The sequence below is a fragment of the Anguilla anguilla genome, chromosome 14, assembly GCF_013347855.1.
Source record: "Anguilla anguilla isolate fAngAng1 chromosome 14, fAngAng1.pri, whole genome shotgun sequence".
Classification (NCBI taxonomy): domain Eukaryota; kingdom Metazoa; phylum Chordata; class Actinopteri; order Anguilliformes; family Anguillidae; genus Anguilla; species Anguilla anguilla.
The window spans coordinates 32381954-32407042 of record NC_049214.1 but is presented as its reverse complement, the minus strand read 5'-3'; the positions used below and the strand labels follow the sequence as shown (position 1 = coordinate 32407042).

The following is a 25089-nucleotide window of genomic DNA, read 5'->3' as shown; positions in this document are numbered from 1 at the left end:
ACAAACACAAGGCATTTTTAATGAACACTTTTTTAAAAACCCAAAAATAAACTATACTGTACACAATTTAACAAACAAATAAGTTGCGTTAAATTACTTGAAACATTTGGAAGGCTATTAAATTTAGACTTTCATATGAAATACAAAAATCTATGATATTTCTGCAAAAACTGGGCATTATAACAAAAAATGACTGCTGGAACATTCTCAATTTTGGCCTCATTTACATTGATAAGCAGATAAAAACACACAATCTACCTGAATATGGCCAAAGATACAGGATAAGAAACACAATGAATATGAATCTTCATCTCTAGAAAATTAAAGATTTTATAAAATCTCACCATTAATAAAATATACTCTTTAAAAGGTTTTGCAATATCCTTCAGCTTCTTTGTGTAATAAAACATACCAAATAGATATCACAGTAACAAAATAGAAAATATAAAATATCCTTTGGACATGTACACAAAATGTTCTATACAGGAAATACGTTAAGCAAAAAACAAAAAAGATTTTAAAATAATTCCATAAACAACGGTGCTCTTTATGACCACCAATCCACAAAGGTTGGGTTTCATAAACCTTTTTATATATTTTATATATTGGCAGAAGACCTTAGTACATGAAATCTCTTCAGCGTCATACGGATGGACCCCAAGTCACGGTTGACCTTTTCTAGTCGCCTTTCAAGGGCCACCTGGGGAAATATATTTATTTTTATAAATATATACAAACGCAAACACACATACATACACACACACACACACACACACACACACACACACACACAAATCAAGGTTGAAGTGAAAACCTACAGGACGGTAAATCTCCAGGAACATGGCTGGGGACCCCTGGTCTAAGATATCTCTGAGATTTAAATATCTGGGGCCCTCTGTTACTGTGGTCTCAACTAAAAAACTGAGAGATCTGCGCGTGCATGCACTTCTGTGTGGGTATGTGTGTATGTGTGCGTGCGTGTGTTTGTCCTTGGGTGAGTGTGTGTGTGTCAGTGTGTGCATGTATGAGTGTATGTATGATGCATGTGCGTGTATGTGTGTGCGTATATGTATGATGCGTGTGTGCGCATGTGTGTGTGTGTGTGTGTGTGTATATGTGTTTAAGTACAGCGTGTGTGTGTATGATGAGTGTGCGTGTATGTATGCCTGTGTGTGTGCCGGCATGTATGTGTGTATGCGTGCGTATGCATGTGGGTATATGTGTGTATGTATGAAGAATGTGTGTGTGTGTGTGTGTATGTATGCGTGCATGCGTGTGCGTGTGTGCGTGTGTGCGTGTATAGGTGTGTATGTATGACGCATGTGTGTGTAGCCGTACCTCGTCCAGTCTGCTCTGCATGGTGACTCTGGCTCCACCCCCAGGGATCCGGCTGAGCTCCGCCTCGATCTGTCAATCAGAACCAAACAGACCGTTTCACAGCAGCCACAGGACCGCCCGAAAAACACAGCCCAACGGGACAGGATGGGAGGGGGAGCACACTCTACACGCCTGCTTTCCAACAGGACGGGACGGAATGGGGGGGGGGGGGGGGCACAGCCACCAATAAACATACACAGCAGTACTGCACTGTGATGAAAAGCACAAAACCAGTGTTAGGTATCAGGACACACTGTTGCTAGAGACATGATGTGCACTGGGTGGGGGTGGGGGTGGGGGGGGGAGCACTTTCTCATTAAATTTTCTATTTTTTCATTTCGATAGCTCATCTTGCAATAACACATATCATACAATTAATGTCCTTAAGTGACTTTATAATACGTTTTCATAAAAAATGTTTTTTCATCATTACTGTAATATTTTGTCATAAGAAGATTAGTCATAAACAGCTACGTCATGGGATTCATGCTGTGCCGAACAGTTTCTCATTTTAAGAGCTTCACTGAGGGATCCACTTTAATCCACCCCGTTCATTGCTTCTTTCAAGATTAAGCTTATGTCCATAAAAGCTCGCCATTTCAATATTGTGAACAAAATGACTCCCATCATATTTTCACAAACTGCCCTCCCACAAGAAAAATGTTTATATTCATGAGACGCAAGACAATTTCATGGCAATGTAAGGAGAAGGGGAAAAAAAAGCTTTTCCATGATGATTTGTGGGAAATGTTTGTTCTCCATCAGGAGGTACAAGCTTTTTCAGATCAGCTTTTTCTACCCACAAACCACGGAGAGAAAAAGATGCAAACAATCTCAGCGGAGCGCCCGTACGTTTATATTTAAACGCAAAAGGCACTTATTTGGGATAGAAGAATGAGCATTTGTGAAAACTAAAAAGGGACTGGAGCTCCTATATGACATCAGCGACTTAGATTTGAAACAATCGTTGCGTTTTCAGCACAGAGCAAACTCTTTTGATTGGTTCACCCTGGACAGTGATTGACAGCTCATTGTGGGGTTAATGAAACCTTGCTCTTCCATCACGAGCGGAAGGGAAAGTTTGGAGTTGAAATGTCTCTCTGACTGCAGGCAGGACTGGAGTCAATTCCCCTCCAATTCAATCAGCACGAAGCGAAGAGAAATTCAATTCATTAACTGGAAACATGGCCCGGAATGTTCTTATGCGGAATTAGCAGATTCATGGACTGAATTTCCATTAATTTCCCGAATCGATTGAATTTAAATGGAGGCAGACAATGCAGTCAGGTCTTAAACTGGGGAAATAAGGTCAGGGTGTGAAGCTGGGTGGGGCCAAAAGAGGGCGGGGCCACACAGGCGTGGGGTCACACAGGGCAGGGCCACACATGGGAAGGAACCACACAGGGGCGGGGCTACACAGAGGTGGGGTCACACAGGGCGGGGTCACACAGGGCGGGGTCACATGGGGGTGGGGTCACACAGGGCAGGGTCACATGGGGGTGGGGTCACACAGGGCGGGGTCACATGGGGGTGGGGTCACACAGGGCAGGGTCACATGGGGTGGGGTCACACAGGGCAGGGTCACATGGGGGTGGGGCCACACAGGGCGGGGTCACATGGGGTGGGGTCACACAGGGCAGGGTCACATGGGGGTGGGGTCACACGGGGCAGGGTCACATGGGGGTGGGGTCACACAGGGCAGGGTCACATGGGGGTGGGGTCACACAGGGGCAGGGTGAGAGGGGGCGGGGCCAGCTTCCTCACCTGCTGCTTCTCCTGCGTGAGCTCGTCGAACAGCCGCTCCGTGTCGGCCAGTGACTGCACCTGGGGCTGGTAGGACGAGGGCACGTCGCTGTCGGAGGCGTCAGGCAGCTCCGCCCCCTGCTCCTCCCGGCCCAACCCCGCGGTCTGTTCCCCTGGCCCCGCCCCGTTTGAGAGCACAGGCCCCCCGCTGCTGGGCTGGCAGGGGACGACTGAAGAACCTTCCGGTCCTTCTGACGAGAACTGGAGCCTCTTTCTGAGACTGGAGGTGCGAGACAGCGAGGTTGAGGACGGGTCCGTTTGATCAGAGTTCACATGAAGCCTAGAACAGACGTGAAGCAAAGCACGTTAGTAACTCAAGGACCCATTAGTAGCTTAGTAAGGACATTGCATACTGCAATTAAACAAATAAGGCTCCTGGAATGCAAGTAGCGATTTCAGTCAATAACAGACTGAATGTCTTTAATTAAAACTGGTGCATTTTGCTGTCTCTTCTAAAGTCAGGAATATTTCAGAGCTCCTTCAGAAGCCTCTTTCACAGTCCTCCTGAGACTCCACCAACCTTCCCTCTAGACCTTTCAGACCCTTTGAGAATGGAGGAAAAATAAAAAACAATTGAAAATTTCTCAACTTTTCCATTGGAAAATTGGAACAAAAGGAAAAAGCCACAGGCGACAGTTCTGACACGGAAGAAAGGCACGTCAGGCATATGCCAGGTTATGGGATGAGCTTCAGGAGCAGCCAGCTGCCAAATTCTCATCACCCTGGGGGTGGGGGGGGGGGGGGGGGGATGAGCGACGGCGGTAAATTTGACGGGTGGCACAGAGGCACTCTCTCATCCCGCTATGTGACACAGTCGTGACCGCACACCGGCTCGGGGGCGGGAGCTAAACAAACGGAGACTGCGCATCTCCCCACACAGGGGTGATCTACAGCGTACACTATAAACACTATAAACAGCCTGGTGATCCTCATACACACACAGCCAGGGAGTGTACATTACCGCCTGAGTGTAATAATGTTTCATGACCTGAAGGCACGATTACCATTACATTAGATGCACAAATACAAAGGAATTATGTGTTTGTCTATATATGCATTTTCATTGTAATTTTCCCACTGTGAAGCCCATATAGTAAAGCCATAATGACTTGCTGATTAAATGATTGATAAATGAAATCCCAGGGGTGACTAAATAACAGAATATAAATGACAAAATGATGAATAAACAGGCCTGTACCCCATTACTACACTGTAGAGGAATATGAAAAAGAACAACGTATTTGTTTATAAATGTAATTTCTTTGTACTTTCTAATATTACTGCCATAAAGTCCACTGTGGTAAATAAAGCCGTAATGACTTACTGATTAAATGAGTGATTGATACAATAGCTGATATATTCATAAAAAAATTCCCGGGAGAGACGACAATATGATGAACAAACAGGCCTGTTGTTCCCCATTACTACACTGCAGTGGAGGATGTCTTTGGAGTTTTGGGGAGGACTGGCGGCAGCCGGGGGGGTGAAGCTGCGCTTACCGGCCGTTGCTGTACAGCTGCTGGACGGGCGAGCGTCCGAACGCGGTGGAGTAGTTCTCCGTGGGACAGCGTTTGGGGCTGGACTTGGCTGGCAGCGGGGTGATGAGCGTCTCCCTCTTCGCTGTGTGAAACACAAACATCGAAAAATAAATAAACAGAAAGAAATACAGATTCACTATATTTATGAGTGTTTCTGCCATCATAGGCTGCCTGTTTGATGGCACTTACCTACCCAGGATGTGGGTATGCACGTGGACTACATTCCAAGATGGTTAAAGGACTAAAACTCCCAAGCGACCATAGACATTTCTCGGATCTTACTTGCAAACTATAAGGTTTTTCAATGCAATATTACAACACTGGGAAAACTAAAGCAGGACAATGAGAGCTGACGGAACTTAAATTGAACATAAAGACTTTATTGAATCTAACTTTTAATATTCCGGCCATAACATCCACCCCTAAATTCACCTTAACGTAAGCTACATAATAACACATTTTGGCTGAACTCCCAGTCCCGCACAAGCCTAAAACAGGGGTGATGGCCCTATATAAGCCTGCTGGCTCAGTGATAATAAAACACTTTTTAAGCCAAGATTAGTAATGCTCAAACGATGGCTCCCTTTACAAAGCAACAGGAGCTTATGGGAGCTCTATCAGTGTTGCGCTGCATCAGGCTCTGGCAGAAGGGCCATTTGTGGGCACGCTCAGCGAGGGGAACAGGCGTGGTCAGGACTCGTACTGGGCGTGGAGGTCGGGGCGCTCCTCCGGGTGCCGGGGGGGAGGGAGGAGGATCTGGGCCCCTCTGGAGAGAGGCTCCTCTGGAGAGAGGCCCCCCTGCTGCCCTCCACAAAACTCACTGTGGGCCTGGGGCTTCCCGAACCTGCCATGTACATATAACCACACATGCAACATGCACACAGACACACATACACATGCACACGCATTGATGCACACACACAAAAGCATGCACGCACACGCACGCCCAAGCACACACACAAGCACAAAACACACATGCACAAAATACATACGCACAGACACACACACACAAACATGCAAAGAAACACAATTACAGATATTGTGAGTTTGTCCAGGGGGAGCTGGGCTCTTGTATTCATCTCTGAGCCCCCAGCGTAACTGGCACACTCTGCACATATCCAGACAGCCACGCCTTCAAAGGCACCCCGAATTCACTAAGGTACACACCGGCCCCGGGGGGGGCGTGGCCACGGCTGCCTCGGGCCTCCTCCATGCGGAGCAGCGCCTTCATCAGCGGGGTGGGGGTCTCCGGAGGGGGGGAGTAGCACCTGGGGGAGGAGGAACAGCAGCTGGTCATGGGGAACTCTCCGGAAAAGCCGAGCATGCGTTTGACAAAGTCAAAGCTATGACGTGCTCATAGGGAAATGCATCATTAATGATCTTTTTTTCCCCCCGATGGACAAATGCTGAACTGTACTGTCTGTTTTGTAACTAAACACGCCATTATTATTTTCAGTCTGCTCCACTGAGTGAACTTGTGCACATATTGCTGTAATTACTTATCACTTCCAGCCAAAGGTTTAATCCAGGGCTGTAGTATAGGAGCAGTGCTACAATCTTACCCACCCGCTATCGGGCTGTAGTATAGGAGCAGTGCTCCAATCTTACCCACCCGCTATCGAGCTGTAGTATGGGGGCAGAACTCAGTTCATCTGGCTTCATAAATGCTCTTTAATTCCATTACACTACATCACAGGCATTTAGCAGACGCTCTTATCCAGAGCGACTGACACAACTGGTGGTTTTAGTGCTCAAATCCTGGCCCCACATTGTTACTCCTGAGGAAACCAGGAAGTTCACATCAATGCATTCAAAAATCTGATTGGTCAGGTACCTGCTGGTGTGCGTGGCTGTTCTATCAGAGGCCGGCCCTGAGTGGGCAGAGGGGTCGGGTTCAGGGCTCGGCCACTTCCTGTCACTGTTCAGGAGAGCCCGGCTCTTACAAGGAGAGAGGAGCAGGTCTGGCTGCTGGGAGAGTCTGGAGAGAGGGAGAGGAAGAGGAAGACTGGAGTTAGCTCCATAAAAGGAATGAATTAATGTCTTGGAAAGGATGCATATCCGCTATTTTAAAAAAAAGTAATTTAACTTAAAATTAAATAGCTATTGTGCTTCACATGATGTTGTTCATCCATAACCACTCACAACTAGTTCGAACAGATAAATATCAAGCTGACATGTTAAAAATATAAAATAAATCAATAATATCAATGCACACATTGAGTCTGTTGTGGTTGCCTCCACTGACTCTTGGGAATTATCCGAAGTCTGCTTTTACTCCGACAGACGGACCATTCTGCTGGAGTTAAACACCATGCTGAAGGGATGTCTGTGGGACATATCCGTTTTAAATTTGGGAATGTGGGAAGTCTGACGGCTCGTACCCAGCCTGTGACCGGGCCTGGATCATGTGACGCGTCTTCGCCAGGTTCTCGTGCTCCAGCTGTTTGACCTGAGACTCCAGTTTGGATACGAACCTGAGAGACAAAGAACAAAACTGCTAGGAGCTCAGATTCACAGCTTAACCCCGAATACACATCACTACACAGAGATAACCACATTAACCCTGAATAAACATCACAACACAGAGATAACCACATTAACCCTGAATAAACATCACAACACAAAGATAACCACCTTAACACTGAATAAACATCACAACACAGAGATAACCACCTTAACACTGAATAAACATCACAACACAGAGATAACCACCTCAACCCTGAATAAACATCACAACACAGAGATAACCACCTTAACCCTGAATAAACATCACAACACAGAGATAACCACATGAACCCTGAATAAACATCACAACACAGAGATAACCACCTCAACCCTGAAAAAACATCACTACAACACATCAGGGATAACCACCTTAACCCTGAATAAACATCACTACAACAAAGAGACAACCACATTAACCCTGAATAAACATCACAACACAGAGATAACCACCTTAACCCTGAATAAACATCACAACACAGAGATAACCACCTCAACCCTGAATAAACATCACAACACAGAGATAACCACCTCAACCCTGAATAAACATCACTACAACACATCAGGGATAACCACCTTAACCCTGAATAAACATCACAACAAAGAGACAACCACATTAACCCTGAATAAACATCACAACACAAAGATAAAGACCTTAACCCTGAATAAATATCACTACAACACATCAGGGATAACCACCTTAACCCTGAATAAACATCACAACACAGAGATAACCACCTTAACCCTGAATAAACATCACAACACAGAGATAACCACTTTAACCCCGAATAAACATCACAACACAGAGATAAAGACCTTAACCCTGAATAAATATCACTACAACACATCAGGGATAACCACCTTAACCCTGAATAAACATCACAACACAGAGATAACCACCTTAACCCTGAATAAACATCACAACACAGAGATAACCATCTCAACCCTGAATAAACATCACAACACAGAGATAACCACTTTAACCCCGAATAATCATCACTACAACACATCAGGTATAATCACATTAACCCTGAATAAACCCCACACTACAATACAGAGATAACCACCTTAACCCTGAATAAACATCACTACAAAACACATAAGAGATAATCAACTTCTGAATAAACATCACTACAACACATCAGGTATAATCACATTAACTGTACAAATGATCCCTAATGGAGTGTGAGATGCTAGAGATTTATCAAGAATTCATGGGTCATTTTGAACTTTAATAATTACATTTAAAAAAATAAATGTTTTAGAAGGTCCAAACGCTACCTCTTCAGTTCAGATATCTGTGAATTGGCATCAAAGAGCTTGTTCTCAGCCGAAGCCAGATCATCCTGATAAAAAGGGTAATAAAATATTAAATGCAAATCGCATGCAAATAAGCTGAATTTCTGAGGAAGGAGATGGGAGAGGAGCATTACCTTCACTCTGTCATGGTCTTTTCTCAGGGAATCATACTCCACTAGGAGCTGCAAAATAAACAGGTAAAAGATAAATACAACAGGGAATAACAACTCCAACACATGCCACATCAGTAATAAACCTTTAAATATCAGCACTAAATAATTACATAACATTACATGTCCAATTAAATAATAAAAAAACGAAATATGTTCCAGATGAAATTACGGGTTGCCACAACCTGACAGCAATCAGCAGCCCACCCAGATTTAAACAGTTAAAAGTTGTTGGTGCTAATTATTATTTTTTATTGAAACAATCATTATGAAACATAAATATGAGTAGTCGGTTATTGTTGTACTGTTTTTTTCCTTTGGCAGCACTGTGCACCTGTGTGTATGAATTTGTTTGAATTTGAATAATGGCATGCATGGCACTAAAAGACAGGTGAGAAAGGGGAACAACAAGCCGAGCACGAGTTCCCAAGACGCCGCCCCCTGCACCACCAGAAGGCACAAAGTCAGAAAGAACTCCACAGCGCCACCTGGAGTGGCGCCCTGCTGCAGTGCGCGGACACACATCCACCGCATACAGAAAAGCAGGCACAGGAAGTCATTCTCCCACTCCCTTCCCATTCTTATTATTTATATTCACTTATTTGATTTTATATGTATTTTACTCTTTTAATGTACTTTTCATTCCACTGTGAAGCACTTTAAGCTGATTGGTTTTTGTGTAAAAGGTGCACTAAAGTTAACATTATTATGTTTAAGATTAACATTATTATTAATTTTAATACCAAATTTTCTGACATAAATATAAATATAATCAAATTAAATATAATGCTAAATATAATCGAAAATAAACGGTGTATATACTCAACGAGGTGCCTGACAGGAAATATTTAAGGGCAAACCAAACCCCTGGATACCCTCTCCAACACATGGAGCCCACAGAGGTTTCGGTTCAGAAGAGCTCGATATCAACTTCTGAGTTCTGGCCTCAAAATGAGCGAGCAACCAAAACAGGCCCAGTTTCTGAGCCTTGCAGATGTGGATCGGTCTTTGGTTTTATATGAAAGATTTATATCGGCCCTGTAGGGGGGTGGGGGTATGATTAATGTAAATGAAGCCACCCCATGTGGTGCCAACCCCAGAGTAGTCATGGCCACAGTTGCTGCCTAGCAACAACTACTGTTACATGTTTGCATACATAAACATGCATTAAATAGGCCGCACATTGTTCAGTCTTCCCACTCGGCTCAGACTTATGGTACTTTAAGGAGAATGTGTGATTTTCTAGGCTAGCTTCAAAATTTTACAAGCTTCAGATGTTCAGAAAGTTTGGCTCACAAACTGCAGGCCTCAGACCAAGATTTTTAAGGCCCAGCAAGAAGAGATTCTCTCAAGCCATAATGGCTGAAGCCTTCCTTCATCTGAGCTCGTCTCTTGACATTTACCACGTGATGAAAGTCCTATCGAAAAATCGTGTTGTACTCAGCCTGAACGCAGCCCTTATTGTTAAAGCAGCAGTAGGCTTTGACCTGCTGCAGAGAACAGGGACAATTTTTCACATGCATAATGAACTCATTTAGCAGATGCTCTATCCAGATCTAGTTAACAGCTTTACTGCTTACAGGCAGTCCCTCCCTACAGCTGGATATTACTAAAGCAGTCCCTCCCTACAGCTGGATATCACTAAAGCAGTCCCTCTCTACAGCTGGATATTACTAAAGCAGTCCCTCCCTACAGCTGGATATCACTAAAGCAGTCCCTCTCTACAGCTGGATATCACTAAAGCAGTCCCTCCCTACAGCTGGATATCACTAAAGCAGTCCCTCTCTACAGCTGGATATTACTAAAGCAGTCCCTCTCTACAGCTGGATACTACTAAAGCAGTCCCTCTCTACAGCTGGATATTACTAAAGCAGTCCCTCCCTACAGCTGGATATTACTAAAGCAGTCCCTCTCTACAGCTGGATATTACTAAAGCAGTCCCTCTCTACAGCTGGATATTACTAAAGCAGTCCCTCCCTACAGCTGGATATTACTAAAGCAGTCCCTCCCTACAGCTGGATATTACTAAAGCAGTCCCTCTCTACAGCTGGATATTACTAAAGCAGTCCCTCTCTACAGCTGGATATTACTAAAGCAGTCCCTCTCTACAGCTGGATATTACTAAAGCAGTCCCTCTCTACAGCTGGATATTACTAAAGCAGTCCCTCTCTACAGCTGGATATTACTAAAGCAGTCCCTCCCTACAGCTGGATATTACTAAAGCAGTCCCTCCCTACAGCTGGATATTACTAAAGCAGTCCCTCCCTACAGCTGGATATTACTAAAGCAGTCCCTCCCTACAGCTGGATATTACTAAAGCAGTCCCTCCCTACAGCTGGATATTACTAAAGCAGTCCCTCCCTACAGCTGGATATTACTAAAGCAGTCCCTCCCTACAGCTGGATATTACTAAAGCAGTCCCTCCCTACAGCTGGATATTACTAAAGCAGTCCCTCTCTACAGCTGGATATTACTAAAGCAGTTCCTCTCTACAGCTGGATATTACTAAAGCAGTCCCTCCCTACAGCTGGATATTACTAAAGCGTGTGCATTATGCAGGAATGCAAGACAGAAATGCCCCATCTAGGATTTGAACCTGTGACCCCCTAGTTACAAGCCTGGTTCCCTGAGCGTTGCGCTACACAGTCACGCGACAGCCCGGGGGGCGGCGGGGGGACGCTCACTTCCTGTAGCGCGCGGTGCTCCTGCCTCATCTGGGCGCCCTGGTCGTGGGAGAGCCGGGAGGCCCCGTCCAGCTCCCTCTGCAGCTCCTGCAGCCGGGACCGCAGCCGGGCCAGAGCGCCGTCCTTCTCCCGCCCGCCGCGGTCGCTGTCCTCCAGCCGCGCCCGCAGGGCCTGCACCGCCGCGTCAGCCGCCGCGTACCGCCCCGGCCACTCAGCCTGCGGCGACAAGAGAGCCGTGTTAGCCCAGCGGTAAGGCCCAGCCGCCGTGTGACGCCCCACACACTCTGCCTGCCGGCAACACCAGACCACCCCCCACCACCCCAATCACAAACCCATCCAAACCTGCTCCAGATTACCCAGCTATCGAAATACCCTTCACACAAAAGAAATATTCTATATTCCTGCACATTGCGGGGAATGTCAACAGAACTACGCAGCGATTTCCAGAACACAACTACATACCCATTTAGTTGAGCAGTCAGTCCAGGTCTGAGGTGACGCTAAATCTATGTTTTGGGACAGGGACATGTGTAGAATCTGCAGGAGTGTTTTAATGCTAATTTCCTCTTATTTAAAGACCTAATGTATGTAAAATATATACTTGAGCCAGGTCTGCCTCAACCGGTCTGGCTCTGGCACGTGGCACAGCTGTTGCCAGGGAAACGAGTAACCAGTAACGAATGCGTACCGGGCAGAATCCGCCACTGCGCCATTTCTGACATTAATCCCTGGTTTTTACTTAGAGAGTGTGGTTTACCAGCTGGCTCTCCAGTCGGCGGTTCTTGTTCTCCAGGTCTCGGATGCAGGCGCTGGCTTCGGTTAGCGCTCTGTCCAGATGTTCACACCTGCCGTGAGAAGAGTTGAACCGTTACACTCACAATCTCCAGAGCACACTTCAAAACATGTCGTTAAAAACATTTTAAAAAACAACGCTTGTGCGCTTCAGACGGCAAACGGAGAAATGCTCAGTCGTTAAAGCAGTGCTGAAATGTGATAAAAATGAAAGGATGAAGCAGGCCATCTTTACAGAGAGGCCAGTTCAGCTCTGCAGGATCACCGTAACGCTCAGCTCCTCAGACAGCGCGCGGTTCTGAGTACGTGGTTCTGAGCGTGGTTCTGAGCGCACGGTTCTGAGCGCGGTTCTGAGCGCGGTTCTGAGCGCACGGTTCTGAGCGTACGGTTCTGGTACCTCTCGAGGAGGGCCCGGTTGCTCGTCTGCAGGTCAGCGTCAGAGCGCCGCAGCTCCGCGGAGAGCTGCTCCTTCAGGGAGGAGATCTCCGACTCGTAGTACGCTCGGAGATCCGCTACGTGCCGAGAGTGCTTCTCCTTCAGGCTCTGCCTCACCCTGGGAAAGAAAAGCCTGTGATTGGCTGGGATCTAAAAAGATGGCCCGTAGCAACAATTGGCTGAGATCTATCAGAGACAGCCAGTGGCTGTGATTGGCCGAGATCTAAAGAGGAAAGCCAGTGAGTGAGAAAATGAAGAAAAATGTTCAGACATGGAAGCTATGAGGGCAGTATAAAGCACCTCCTCCTCCTCCTCCCCCTCCCCCTCCCCCCCCCAGTGTTCTCAGGGCTAAGAGCAGGGGTTCAGGACATTTCTCAAGCCCATGTGGTCTTTCCCATTATAAATATGTAAAAGACTTCATGTATTAATAAAACAGAAAAGATACTGCATTGCAATTAAATAGGGATAATAGAAGATAACATCATGCGATAAGGATAAGGTAATAAAAGAGAAAAAGGATTCACATAAAAGCATTCATAATAGAACACATTCTGATAGCAGCATAATTAAAAAACTGTAAATGTAAGAATGAATCCCAGGAGCTTAGCAGTGAGATTAAATTAAGCACTAGAGACCATGTGTATGAATCTACAAGTCCAAGAACTGGAGGTACAAGATGAGCATAACTGACCAGTTTCATTGGACTGAATAAATAATGATGTCACAGAAAGAGGCGGAGCCCTCACAGAGACATGACCACCGGGTCTTCCAGGGAGGAGGAGGAGGCGGTCCTCTCCAGGCTGCCTCCTGATTGGTCGGGACGGGTGTGGGCGTGGGGCGTGAGCACGGTTCGGCGGCTGCTCTCGTCGTCGCCGTAGGGGACGCGGTTGTAAAGGGCGTGGGGGGGTGCGGGCGCAGCGGCCGTCCCGTTGGGCCCCCCCTCTGTGGGCGTGCCAGCCGGGGACAGTCTGGGGGAGCCCCGGGCTGGGGGCCCCTCGCTCATGGAGTCCGGGCTGAGGGCGGGGGCCCCCGGGGCGTGGCCGGGCGGGGGCTGCTGGGGGGAGGACGGGCTGCTGAAGTGGGAGGGGGAGGTAAACCCGGACGTCCGGTCGGACTGCTTCATGTGCAGCGTGGGGTCAAGGGTCAACACCTGCCGCAGAATGGGGAAGAACATTCACTCAACACCAAGCAATTTGCTAAAAAAAAAACAACCGCCAAAATTTGAAACCTTCAAATTTACTGAAGCTGAAGGACCTTGCTCACAGGTACAATGGCAGGACCCCACCTAGGAATCACACCTGCAACCTCTGAAGCTGTGAACCCAGTTCCCTAACCCCTAGTCTGCCCTGCCACCCACCAAAAGAGATACAACTAAACGCCCATGGACTAACAGAACCTCACGCAAAGGGCGTGGTATGCCTGAGAACGATCCTCTCACGCAGCTGTTCTGTGATCACAGTAGCAGCAGCCAGGCCGTACCTGAGGAGTAGAGGCGTTGGAGGTGAGGGAGGAGTCCCATTCCTGCTGCTTGGCTCGCCCCCCCTGCCTGCGCTGGTAGATCTCCCTGAGGGACCCCGGCAGTTTGGGATCATCCTGAGAAGTGTAGCGGCACAGTGAGAGGGACAAGGCTCATCAGACAGGCGAATGTGGAGCTCCATCGTCACCCTGCAACACTGTCGCTGGGCCGACGGCCATTTGGTTACCGTGGGAACATGGGGGCAGGGAAGGGAGTGGAGGGGTGAATTAGGGCCAGATACCTGGTTCAGGGACATGTCCTGCAGGAGGAGGTAGGCCCCGCTGTCGAAGCTGTCCGGTAGGGGGCGATAGAGCTCGCCCTCGTCCAGCCTCCAGTACGTCAGACCTGGGTTCCAGTTCAAACACAACATCACAGCGTGAGGCAACCACCTCCACACGACCACAGCCATTGGCTAAGACCTGACACGCTAATGCTAATGCCACTTCAATTAAAAAACATAATATACTGCTGTTTGAGAGCGAAGTCAAGCGAAGCCAAACCAAGCTGAACTAAGTCAAATTGAGCTAGACTATGTGGCTTAAGATACGCTATATTAAGCTAGATAAGTCTGGACACTGAAATTTTTGTCCTTAGACAGTGCTGACTGAGAATCCACAGTGGGGCAGTACAAATGGTTTCCACCTACTATAGTAGGGCTGTTCACTGTTACCTAGGTTACCACATGCTACTCCTCAAGTGCCTACAGGTTTCCAATCTTCCTCAGTAGAAAGTTTCACCTTTGACCTCTCCTCCAATGAGCAACTCCTGCAGAGCCACTGGCTCACAAGCAAATTGGAGGACTGGGCTGGACAGCAGAAGCACAAGCATCAAACTACTGCTGACTCTAAACCCGGGGGAATGATTCAGTTTATATGCGATTCAGTTCACAGCCAATTCAGGTTGCAGCCAATCATGTTCATAGCCAAATCAGCTTATCGATTTGGTTTACAGCCGATTCAGTTTATAGTCGAGTACATTTTTAGCTTAACAGTTTGTTAACCGAAGACTTAAACAACATGGCTCCAAAGAGCAATTTCCTTTCGAATGCAGTCCCTGGTTCTGCTCGTAACTCATTCCAGCCCTGCACAGTAGATACTCAGGAAGTTGGCCGTGGTAGTGGAGTTACCACAGGGGTAAAGAGCATTTCCACCATTAGGCCCGTGGCCACCTCTATACGCACGGACCGGTGAATATGGGTTTCACTGCGGAGAGAGTCATTCACCTGAGGCTTCAGACATCAAGCTGTCAGTTCGCTTCAAGCAAGTTGTTCGATACTAAAACCCAATAGAGAATAAAGGGGGGGGGGGGGAGAAAGAAAGAGCGAGAGAGAGATAACCGGTCAATATAATTGGTATGTAAAGTAGGTATTAGCCTTTGCATTTTAAAATGTCATTCCAATATGCCAATAAAACCATTACATTTAAAAGGTATTAGCAAAAAGCAAGAAAGGGGGAGATAGATAGATAGACTGACAGACAGACAGACAAATATATAGACAGATAAGACAGACAGACGAACAGACAGATTTAGCTTTAGCCAGGATGAGAGCTCTTTAAACTGAAGCTATTAGGGCAAATGATCAGTAAAGCGTGTGTGAATCTCCCATCTTACTTCATCTGGGCGGTCACCATCAGCGCTCAGGGACCCCCCACGGCTCTCCTCCTCTTCCTCTTCCCCCTCCTCCTCCTCCGCCCGTGGGCGCTGGGACTGTGCCGACCTGCTCCTGGGTACCCTGCGTTTCTGCGCCCAGGAGGTCAGCTGACTGGGAGAGAGAGAGAGAAAAGGAAGTGCCCCGCCAGTCAAAACGAGAGCGATGAACACCATGAGATGACATCGGACGCCATTTTGAGTTTCTTTAAGTTCATCATAAGGAGCCAAATAAAACAGCGGCCCAATCTGACCCTGATCTGGGAGGACAGCAGCCAGTTCCCTACCCACAATGCTACACTGCCACCCTGTGTGCACTTCAGAGCTATAACTACATCTCACCCTTGTGTCATCACTATGACAATACAACAAAAATTCTGACCCAACTTGTTTTACAAGCGCAGCTTAACATATCTGCTGATTATTAGTACTGGACAGCAGCCAATGAGGTTTGTGTAACTTGCCTGGTGGCTTTGTGCTGAGCAGCAGAGGGGCTGTGATTGGCCGGCGAAGCAGACAGAGACGTGTGATTGGGCAGCTTTCTCTGAGATTCCCGACTCATCAGGTCAGAGTCTGGCGTGGCCGCAGGCCGCAGGCCGAGCACCGAACTCTGCCCCCCTCCCTCGCCCCCCCAGTGCGGGCTGGGCCCCCCCCAGGTGGACAGCGTCCCGTAGCCGCTGCTGTTCACCGTCATGGCGCCTTCCTCCCGGCTGTCCCGGGCCTTGGGGCGCGGCTGGCCTGCCACGGGGCGGACGGGGGACGTGGCGCTCGGAGGGCGGGGCACCAGGGGGGGCCCCGCGAGGCCGCCGCCGAGGAGCCGAACGAGCGGGGAGTCCCCGGCGCCGCGGCCCAGTGGGCCGTCCGGGTTCTGCGTGGCGCGGGACCGGTTCTGCAGCCGCACCAGGGCCTTGATCTCATCCTGAATGAGCTGAGCAGAGACAGAGAGAGGTACTGTAAGAGAGGGCAAGCAGAGTGCAGCAAATGCCCCCCCCCCAAAGAGAGGCAGAGAGAGGTACTGTAAGAGTGTGCGACTCAGGTACGTGAAACCCCCCCCCCAGCCTCATTTCATCTCGAAACAGCTCCAAGTACACATTTGTGTCCAACACAGAGAACACAGGGACCAAACAGAAAACAGGTGCAGTGAAAGGAAGAGCCGCAGGGTGTGAGAGAGGGCTGACCTGGACCTGGCGCTGGTACTGCTCGTGCTGGGCCAGGATCTGGTCCCGGTACTGCTTCTCCACCAGCTCAAACAGCTGCAGCCATCGGCCCTGCGGTGACACACAGAGGAGCGGAGCGTGCGATTTTACGCTGTCACACACACACAGAGGTTCTGCTGAAGGACTCCTGCGGGTGGGCCGGGGGGGCCAGGTACAGCTGAGGCTGCAATGCCCCCCCACTCCCTCGCCCCCTCGCCCAGGTTTAGTGGCACAGGCTTGCATAAGCAACCAGTCAGCATTTGGCTGTTTACAATCGCCATGGCAACAGCTGTCCCTGCCCAACCGTGACACAAATCAAACTGAATTAAACTGAACCTCAGAGTTACAACACCTCCTTGCCCCACCAGCCCCACCCGCCCACCGGTTAGACCCTACCCTAACAGCCCCTACCCAACAGCTAAAGCCCTACCCTAACCAAAACCCAACACCCCCGCACCACCCCCCCCCCAACCCCCGGATGGCTAACGCTTGCCCCGAGCCTGTTAACGGTCACCAAATCCTGCAAACCCCACCCTGAAAACCTTCCCACGGAAGATAGCAGTTTCTTCAGTATAGTCCCTTTACACTGCAATATACTGTAAACTTCTGGGCAATTTTTGTAAATACAGTAACAAATATACTTTACAGCAGCATGCACCACGCTGTAGAATGAGAAAGCAGGAATATTCAGCACACCTGTCCGTAAATCTGAAAAATTCTGCGTGTACAATCATTCCTATAAATGCACATAAAATAAGCTACATTCATTCTATACCCCTTTTCCTTGATAAATTCCATTTTAAAGGGAATGAATAAAGAAAGCATTGGATATAATTGCCGTGTTTGGTCAAATCAAACTGTAATGAACGATGTTTCATCGGCTGTTTGAGAATGCAAAGCGATCCTGGATAACTGCCCCACGCACGTGCCGATAAAAGAAGACCTTCTTTGGCATCTCGTTTGTCTGGCAGTTTGGCTTAATTCTGAGCAGACACAGTGTACCCGCTCGCATGGCCAGCGAACTGAGCATTAGCCCAAAGCAGGTAATGAATCGCCAAAGCGCACCCCATCGACTTCCTCAAACGGGCGCATTCAATTCCATTTCAAACTGATGCCTGATTGCTGAACTGTAGCCGAGCGCTAATTAAATGACACCGGAGCCAACTTCATTACAATGGGGCAGAATCTGAGCATAGCGACCGTAATCAATACAGACAGAAGCAGCCGCGTGATTACTGAACCGAGCCTTGCTTCGGTCCAGCAGGGTGTGAGAAACAGCGCTCTGTCAAAGTCCCCCTCACACACGGCATCCGAACTCGAGCCCGACAACTTCTTAAGCGTTAAAAACGAGTGCGGTTTCACTCTAGAAAAGTGCTACCAATGTGCCGCCTCGACTTGAAGTAGTTGGCTTTCATCGCGGCAATATGCCACTCAATGTACCGCCAATATATTGACATAAAATACACGGTCAAGATTAAAACTCTTCCTGTGAACCCATGCCCTGTTCTGGCCAAGAGGAGGCTTAACCCTGGCTTAACCCTGTTCCTACAGATCTACCCTCCGGTAGGTTTTCATTTCAACCCTAATTTGGCACACCTGATTCTTCCAATTCAGCAGCTCAACAAGATTTCTAGCTGTTGAATGAGGTGTGCTTTGTTAGGGCTGGAGTGAAAACCTACAGGATGGTAGATCTCCAGGAACAGGGTTGGGCACCCCTGGTGTAGCATATTGCTTGTAAATAATTCTTTGTAAAATGTGTAATACAAATAAAAATTTGATTGATCGAAAGTTTTTTTTTTTTTGTTGGTGCACCTCACATGAGACTCTGCACCCACCCTGCGGAGTTCAATGCTTTTCCTTCACACCAGAAAAGGGCTTGAATCCAAGGGCTTCTGACTGGCCGAGCTTTCACATTAAGGCACAGTAATCCCACCCTGAGCTTAAGCAAACAGCCAATGGCACACACGGAGCACGCTCAGTATTCAGCGATACATCTCTCTTTTCTGTGGCGACACGCGGTCAGCTGTAATCCACAGCGTAACCTAGCTAATAGAAGAGCAGGCTGCAGGCCGTCCCACAGAACACAGAACACAGAACCCCACACCCCCACCCTGTCCTACCTCACAATCCCACCATGACCCCAAAGAACACAGAACCCCACACCCCCATCCTGTCCTACCTCACAATCCCACCATGACCCCAAAGAACACAGAACCCCCACACCCCACCCCGTCCTACCTCGCAATCTCTCCAGATCTCAGGGTCAGTGCCCCCACTGTTCTGGATCTCTTGCACCAGGGCTGTAAGGGTCTCCAGTGGACTGGGGATGATGGTGGTCAGACTTCTCCCTGACCCCTTCACATCCAGATGGAGATTCCTACAACATAGGTCAAAGGAATTTTAAAAAGAAACAACAATTCCTTAATGCTGGGACCTCCACTTTTGATCAGGCTTCCCCTTTTAACCTGGTAATGCAAGGGGGACCAAAGAATATTACGTGTACGGGAGAGCCAGGGCACCCCACACACCTGTTCTTCTGGGCACTGTTAGACGCGGGTGTGATTGGGCCTTTGTTTGTCACCGTCCCGGCGGCGGCGGTGAGGATTCCCTCCAGGGTCTGCGCCGACTGCGCAGAGATACGCCCCTCCTCGGAGGCGGTCGGCCCCGACAGCGCGTCCTCGGAGTCGACGGAGCCCTCGCTGTCCTTCCCGACGCTGTTTTCCGCATGATCCTGGCTTAGGGCCACGGAGCCGGACACATCCTCAGAGATACTGTCATCTGTGGCCATCCTTATGTGGCCTCGTTGAATAAATGCATTTGATATCTGCACAGGAAAAGCGTATTTTTCCTCAACAAAAGTGCACAAAAAAGAAGAGGCAGCGCAGCATTTATTGATAAACAGTGTGCCACAAGTGTCCATGTATTAATATTGCTAAAAAATGCGTCAAGATTAATTGAAGAAATGAAAAAACCACTTGATTACCCATCATGTAAAAGTAATAGTTTAATGAATAGTGGAAGCCGTCAGCCATAATAGTTAGCGAACTCCTGCGGCAATAGTTTCGAAACTAAATCGACATGTTAAGTTTTTGACACTTCCTCTGGATGGATGGCTGGCACTTTGCGCTGAAGCTCGATAACCTAGCGAATGGCTAACTTAAGATTGTCAGATAGCTAGCCAGCAAGACACAACGTGTTGCTAGTCTGAAGTTGCTGGATGGGCAGCAAATGTATTAGTGGTAAGGCGGGCTGGAAAATGCTGCCTAGCAAGCTAATACTGCAATGCATACTTTCAACACCTAGATCTACACGTAACCAGCTAACGCATAACAGCACCCGAGCAACATTCGCCTTTCTATAACAAGATCAAAACAACAGTCTTTATATTTTAAAGTATGTGTGGCGAGGCAGCATGCAAACTGCCCCCTTCGCTGTAGGAAGGTCATACGGATTTTGCTCTCCACTTACCTACAAAGTTGTACAAGTCCCATATTTGTATTTATCCTGTAAGCCCGCGAGACGCCTGTTGTTGAACCCTGAAAGACACTACCCTTCAACGACAAACCCGCTTAGTCTTCCTTTTGCGCTTTCGGATTGGCTCGCCGTGCTTAAACTGTCCGAGTAAAGATATCACACTGGTTCTGATTGGCTGTTTTCCACCAGGAGAGGAAGGAAGTGAACGAAACCACAGTGGGCGGGAGCGACTGCAAAAACAGCATTAATTTCCGCGGGCTAGGCTAGGCTCTATGAATAGGCTACAGTACTGTGGACTAGTCACAGATTCAAAACTGTGTACAGTTCTGGGACTAGTACAGGGACAACTCTGGCGGTTGTCACGTGATAATTGATGACGCTAACGCAGGGATGTACGGCGTCACCAAAATATCTTGTAATCAAAACCAGATGGAATGGATGGATGTCAATGAAGTGTGTATCCGTATTTCCCCTACCGTCAGCATACTTTACTGACAAATATGAAGTGTTGCCTGTGATATTCAAAACTGAGATAATCGGGCAGGATTTTACCCTCCATTCTACTCTGTTTGAATTAGGCAAACCAAAGAATGGTTTTGAATCAACAGTCTTATGACATGCTACAGGTTAAAAATCTATAAAAATTAGAAGTTGCATTTATCGGGATTGCTGTAAAAAAAATCTTGAATGACAAAAGAAAGATTAGCATGCTTCTCTTTAACAATGCAGCAAAATAAATAAAGTGCTGAGCTAAAGAAAAACCCTGCAAATCACAGCAATACGGACAAAAGATAGCTTTGTTGTGGAACACAGGAAAGGAGAATTAGGCAGGAAATGCAATGGCAGGGAGGCAGATAAGAAGCCATTTGAGAGCACAGAAACAGCTTCCTCACACAAGGGCAGGACACAAACCAGTAAACTGCAATGCATCTTGGGGGACTTTAAACCTCACAACGAAACCAAAAGATTATGCTGCTACCTCTCAGCTAAGACTGCCTTGAATTATGTCATTTATATTTAAATGGCACTGGACAGTAAAGAACAAAAACCACTGAACTGCAAACCCGCTGGACCTGCTAATCCTATAAAATAAGGGGAAGCTTTTCCACTGGCCATGCTGATACATAGACTGTCAATTCAAACCTGAGATTTTAACTGCTGATAGGTGAAGTTTCATTAACCCCGGATGAGGAAATGCCAAACCAAATTTACACTGAAGCATAATCGGAAAGGAATTAATTTAGGCAGCATGAATTTGTTTTGGGAACTCATAATCACAACAAGTGTTTTAATGAAAATAGGGCTTTATTACACTGAGTAATAAATACGTACAAAGATGCAAATAATGGCTTTATTACAACAGTTTATCCAAACCTGCTATGCAGTACAGTATTTGGCACTACACTTTTCTCCAGTCACCTACATATTAGTTTGTTAAAAAATGTCTAAGTTAAAGAGTCATGTTCATTACTAAATGCCCTTTTTACTACGGTCTAACCCTGTACAAGTCATGCAGTTTCTACAGTAAACTGGGAGCATTTACTAACTTGCATGCAAAGTTATTTTTTCCCATTCCCATTTTGTAATCTATATAGAAGCAGTCAAGAAATCCAGAAATTCCCAAATGGGAACACAAATAGAACCCTGAAGGTTTGTCTCAAGTACATTTCATATACTGGACTGGTCTTTGCCATTTTTTTTTTGCGCTCCCCAAGCCAAATGTCAACATTTTCTTTTTTTTGTCAAGTGTTTTTCTTCGTAATGATTTTTCTGAAAGCCGCTTGGCGTTCCCGTGAAAGAACGGCGAGACGGAAAGATTTCTGAAGCTGTTGGGTCTTCCGTTGGGAGAGGTGCTTCCTGGGTGGTTAGGACCTGGCGTTCCTCTCTGTTTCTGCTAAGCATTCTCTCACCAGTCCTCTGGCATGAATGATCCCTTTAAAAACACAGACACAGAACTACGCATTTCCTTCTCTCTGTATGGTTATAATATGTACAGGGCTTCCATGGTCACTGAATTCTTTTTTTTACTCTGGAAAATTAAGGGAAAATGTAATGGAAAGTAGTAAAATATTCTTGGAATGATTGGAAATGTCACATATACACACACGTCTTTCATTCAGAGAATGAAACATTACATTACATGCATTTAGCAGACGCTCTTATACAGAGCAATTTACACAACTTTTTACATTGCATTTATACAGTAGGATATACACTGAAGCAATGCAGGTTAAGTACCTTGCTCAAGGGTACAACGGCAATGTCCTACCTGGGAATGGAACCCGTATCCTTCAGGTTACAAGACCAGCTCCTTACTACACTATACTACACTGCCGCCCAAATATGTTAATCCCGGCCTGTTAGTATATTTCTATAAAAGCGTGGCCACCTTGTTAGCCCATGCTGTAATGGTCCCCCTGTAAGAACTGTTGGTACACCCTGCAATACCTCGCTTAAGCCTCTCCATGGCAGTTTTGCTCCCGGCGTACGTCGGTCTGATCTCCTTGCCCAGTTCTTCGATGATGGCTAGAAGTTCAGCGTATTTACTCTGAGGCACTTGGGTTCCACTTGTCCCCTAGAAATACAAGACGTTAACAATACTTAACGTGTCATCACACCATCGGTACAATCTCAAAACTATTTTGGTGGAGAGGGATTATGCTTTGTTACCACGGTTAGATGTTCACCCAGAGATAGTATTGTCAAATTACCTGTGAAAAGCCCAGGGAAGGTGGTCCGTAGTCGTTTACAATGGGTCTGTAAGACTGTAACGTTGCAAAACTAGTTGAGGGAGAATGGACGTTTCCAACTGTAAGGAACGAAAAGGACAATATGCCATGAGTATATAAAAAATATTGAAATGCGAGAGCTAGGCTATTCCTCTGTTGCATGTGAAGTGACCTTAATTTTGAAACGTGCACGTTTTTTTCAGTAACCTATGCTTGTTCGCAAACGCTGTCCAAAGAAGATTTAATTTAAACATGCAGTGAAGCCGCTCATTATGTTTCTTAATTACATTTGTACAGCCTTTGTGCGCTGTGCTTGTACACGACTGAGATTACACGAGCACCACGTCCTGGTCAACGCTAGGTGTCCTCAGAGAGTCAAAAAACGAATATTCCTGATCCGGATCAATCATCAGCCCTGGGGAGACCGTCATGGAGGAAACCGAACGAGCGGAGTTAAGAAGTGATACATTTTTTTATTACCGTGTTACGCTACCCCCCGAACGAATCTGACCATCGGGTAGCGGGGACTCGATACCTTACCGGAATCCAGCCTTCGTTTATTTGCACTCTCGATGTAGGTGAGGATAAAGCTTTTTTTGATTAGTAATAATGGCGGATATGAATCAGCTCGCAGGATCTGACCCTATATATATAACTGGACAAAAACTACAGACACGGTCTTTCCCCAGGTATTCATAATAACGTCGAATTTTGCATCCGATTAAACGGAAATTTTTTTGGCGATAAACCGATATTTTTGCCTTACCCTGGTTCACGGAAGTTCCCGGAATGTGCTGGTGGTGGCTGGGTTTGTAAGACATTCCCAGAGACATTATAAATTAAAGAAATAAAAATGTCCTGAAATTCACCGAAGCGTCTCTGTCTCCCTCAGACACTTTTTGTTTACAGCAGAGCAGCACCGGCAAATATGGCCGTCACTCTCTATTGACACCCACAATGCAATCTATCATCACAATGGCAAATTTGGGCAATTTCACCCCACAATTGCCTCCGTAATGTAAGCGCACAAACACGACTTGGTCGGTTTTGTTTGTTTTTATTTCATTGTTGCAACGCATAGTTACTTTATATATTTATAAAAGCATCCAGAACGCTTTTCAACCAACAGTTTAACAAGTCATCACCCACGGAAAACTTTGCGGGAACTCTCCTAGTGTTACTTGTAGCAACTTCTGTTCAGATCCAAGGCAAGATATTCCGCAAAAAATAAAAATAAAATTCATAAATTCTCCTACCCCGTTGTAACCGGTTCGTAAACCAAACAATTCCTATATCTTGAAATGAAATACAGACAATGCATATTGTACACTTGCAACGTTTACTTTTCTCTTCGCATCTTAACCGTGAGAAATGTGCACGTGTACCTAGACAGCCTTCAATAAGACCATCGCAATTACTGTTGCAGTGTTGGCAATTACATCGCAGCATTAGACAAAAATTAAACATTTTTTAAAAGCCTCGTGTCTGTGCAGTTGCTCTGCTGCGGTTCGTTCAGGAGGCAACATAACCAAAATTCCAAAATGAAAAAAAATGTTAAATTCATTTACATGTACCTGACTTTATCTGGGGGGACACATCCGTAATTTTATTAGCAAAACTCATTTTGTGGTTGTAGAAAGCTTCAGGAGGAGCACGAGGTAGCACCCGCGCGGAGAACTTTTGCTTTGCACAAAACCGGGGACGCGTGCCATTCTAAAGCCCTACCAACGTTCTCCCCTCCCCCACCCCAAAGCCCCGATTAGACGGGCAGCGTCAATGCTACATTTTTCTTCCGTTCACGGCAATGACGTGTACCCCTCAGTCACTGAATGGCCTCTACTGTTGCTACCATACGCAGAGCGCGTTCCGCACGGCTTTGTTTCATCAGCACGCGGGGGAGAGGAGTGCAATGAAATGTGCACGTTTT

The 25089-nt window shown here is 46.9% G+C and overlaps 2 protein-coding genes across 3 annotated transcripts; both read right to left on the bottom strand.

Annotated features, from left to right (window-relative positions):
• Positions 1-598: 598 nt before the first annotated feature.
• On the bottom strand, positions 599-20695 carry LOC118213350 (M-phase phosphoprotein 9). The gene is made up of 23 exons (XM_035392260.1): positions 20428-20695; positions 19488-19783; positions 19198-19336; positions 16942-17031; positions 16228-16691; positions 15728-15878; positions 15339-15390; positions 14358-14461; positions 14080-14193; positions 13347-13750; positions 12563-12718; positions 12131-12218; positions 11374-11589; positions 8654-8701; positions 8502-8566; positions 7100-7192; positions 6553-6696; positions 5886-5986; positions 5422-5562; positions 4680-4800; positions 3142-3460; positions 1339-1407; positions 599-700 (listed from the first exon to the last, which is right to left on the bottom strand). Exons 2-23 carry the CDS (start codon positions 19745-19747, stop codon positions 599-601), a joined length of 3441 nt encoding a protein of 1146 aa, XP_035248151.1. The 5' UTR covers positions 19748-19783; positions 20428-20695.
• Positions 20696-21719: 1024 nt separating this feature from the next.
• Positions 21720-24915, bottom strand: LOC118212837 (cyclin-dependent kinase 2-associated protein 1). 2 transcript variants are annotated; one of them, XM_035391226.1, is made up of 4 exons: positions 24737-24915; positions 23145-23242; positions 22882-23008; positions 21720-22366 (listed from the first exon to the last, which is right to left on the bottom strand). In XM_035391226.1, the coding sequence occupies exons 1-4, from the start codon at positions 24783-24785 to the stop codon at positions 22299-22301; spliced, it is 342 nt and encodes a 113-aa protein (XP_035247117.1). In that variant the 5' UTR covers positions 24786-24915; the 3' UTR covers positions 21720-22298. The 2 variants fall into 2 exon arrangements, with proteins under 2 accessions (XP_035247117.1, XP_035247116.1); XM_035391225.1 differs by lacking the exon at positions 24737-24915 and adding an exon at positions 23929-24142.
• Positions 24916-25089: the final 174 nt, after the last annotated feature.

Bases quoted from the DNA above. Each gene is read 5' to 3' on its own strand.
- LOC118213350 (XM_035392260.1), bottom strand. From the start codon at position 19,747: ATGGCCACAGATGACAGTATCTCTGAGGATGTGTCCGGCTCCGTGGCC. The intron at 12,219-12,562 runs GTACCAGAACCG...TTCTCACGGCAG, and splicing joins AACCGGGCCCTCCTCGAGAG to GTGTGAACATCTGGACAGAG. The intron at 6,697-7,099 runs GTACGAGCCGTC...CCCTCTCTCCAG, and splicing joins CAGGCCCGGTCACAGGCTGG to ACTCTCCCAGCAGCCAGACC.
- LOC118212837 (XM_035391225.1), bottom strand. From the start codon at position 23,995: ATGTCTCTGGGAATGTCTTACAAACCCAGCCACCACCAGCACATTCCG. The intron at 23,243-23,928 runs GTAAGGCAAAAA...CGTTCCTTACAG, and splicing joins GGGAACTTCCGTGAACCAGG to TTGGAAACGTCCATTCTCCC. The intron at 23,009-23,144 runs GTAATTTGACAA...TTGTATTTCTAG, and splicing joins CTTCCCTGGGCTTTTCACAG to GGGACAAGTGGAACCCAAGT.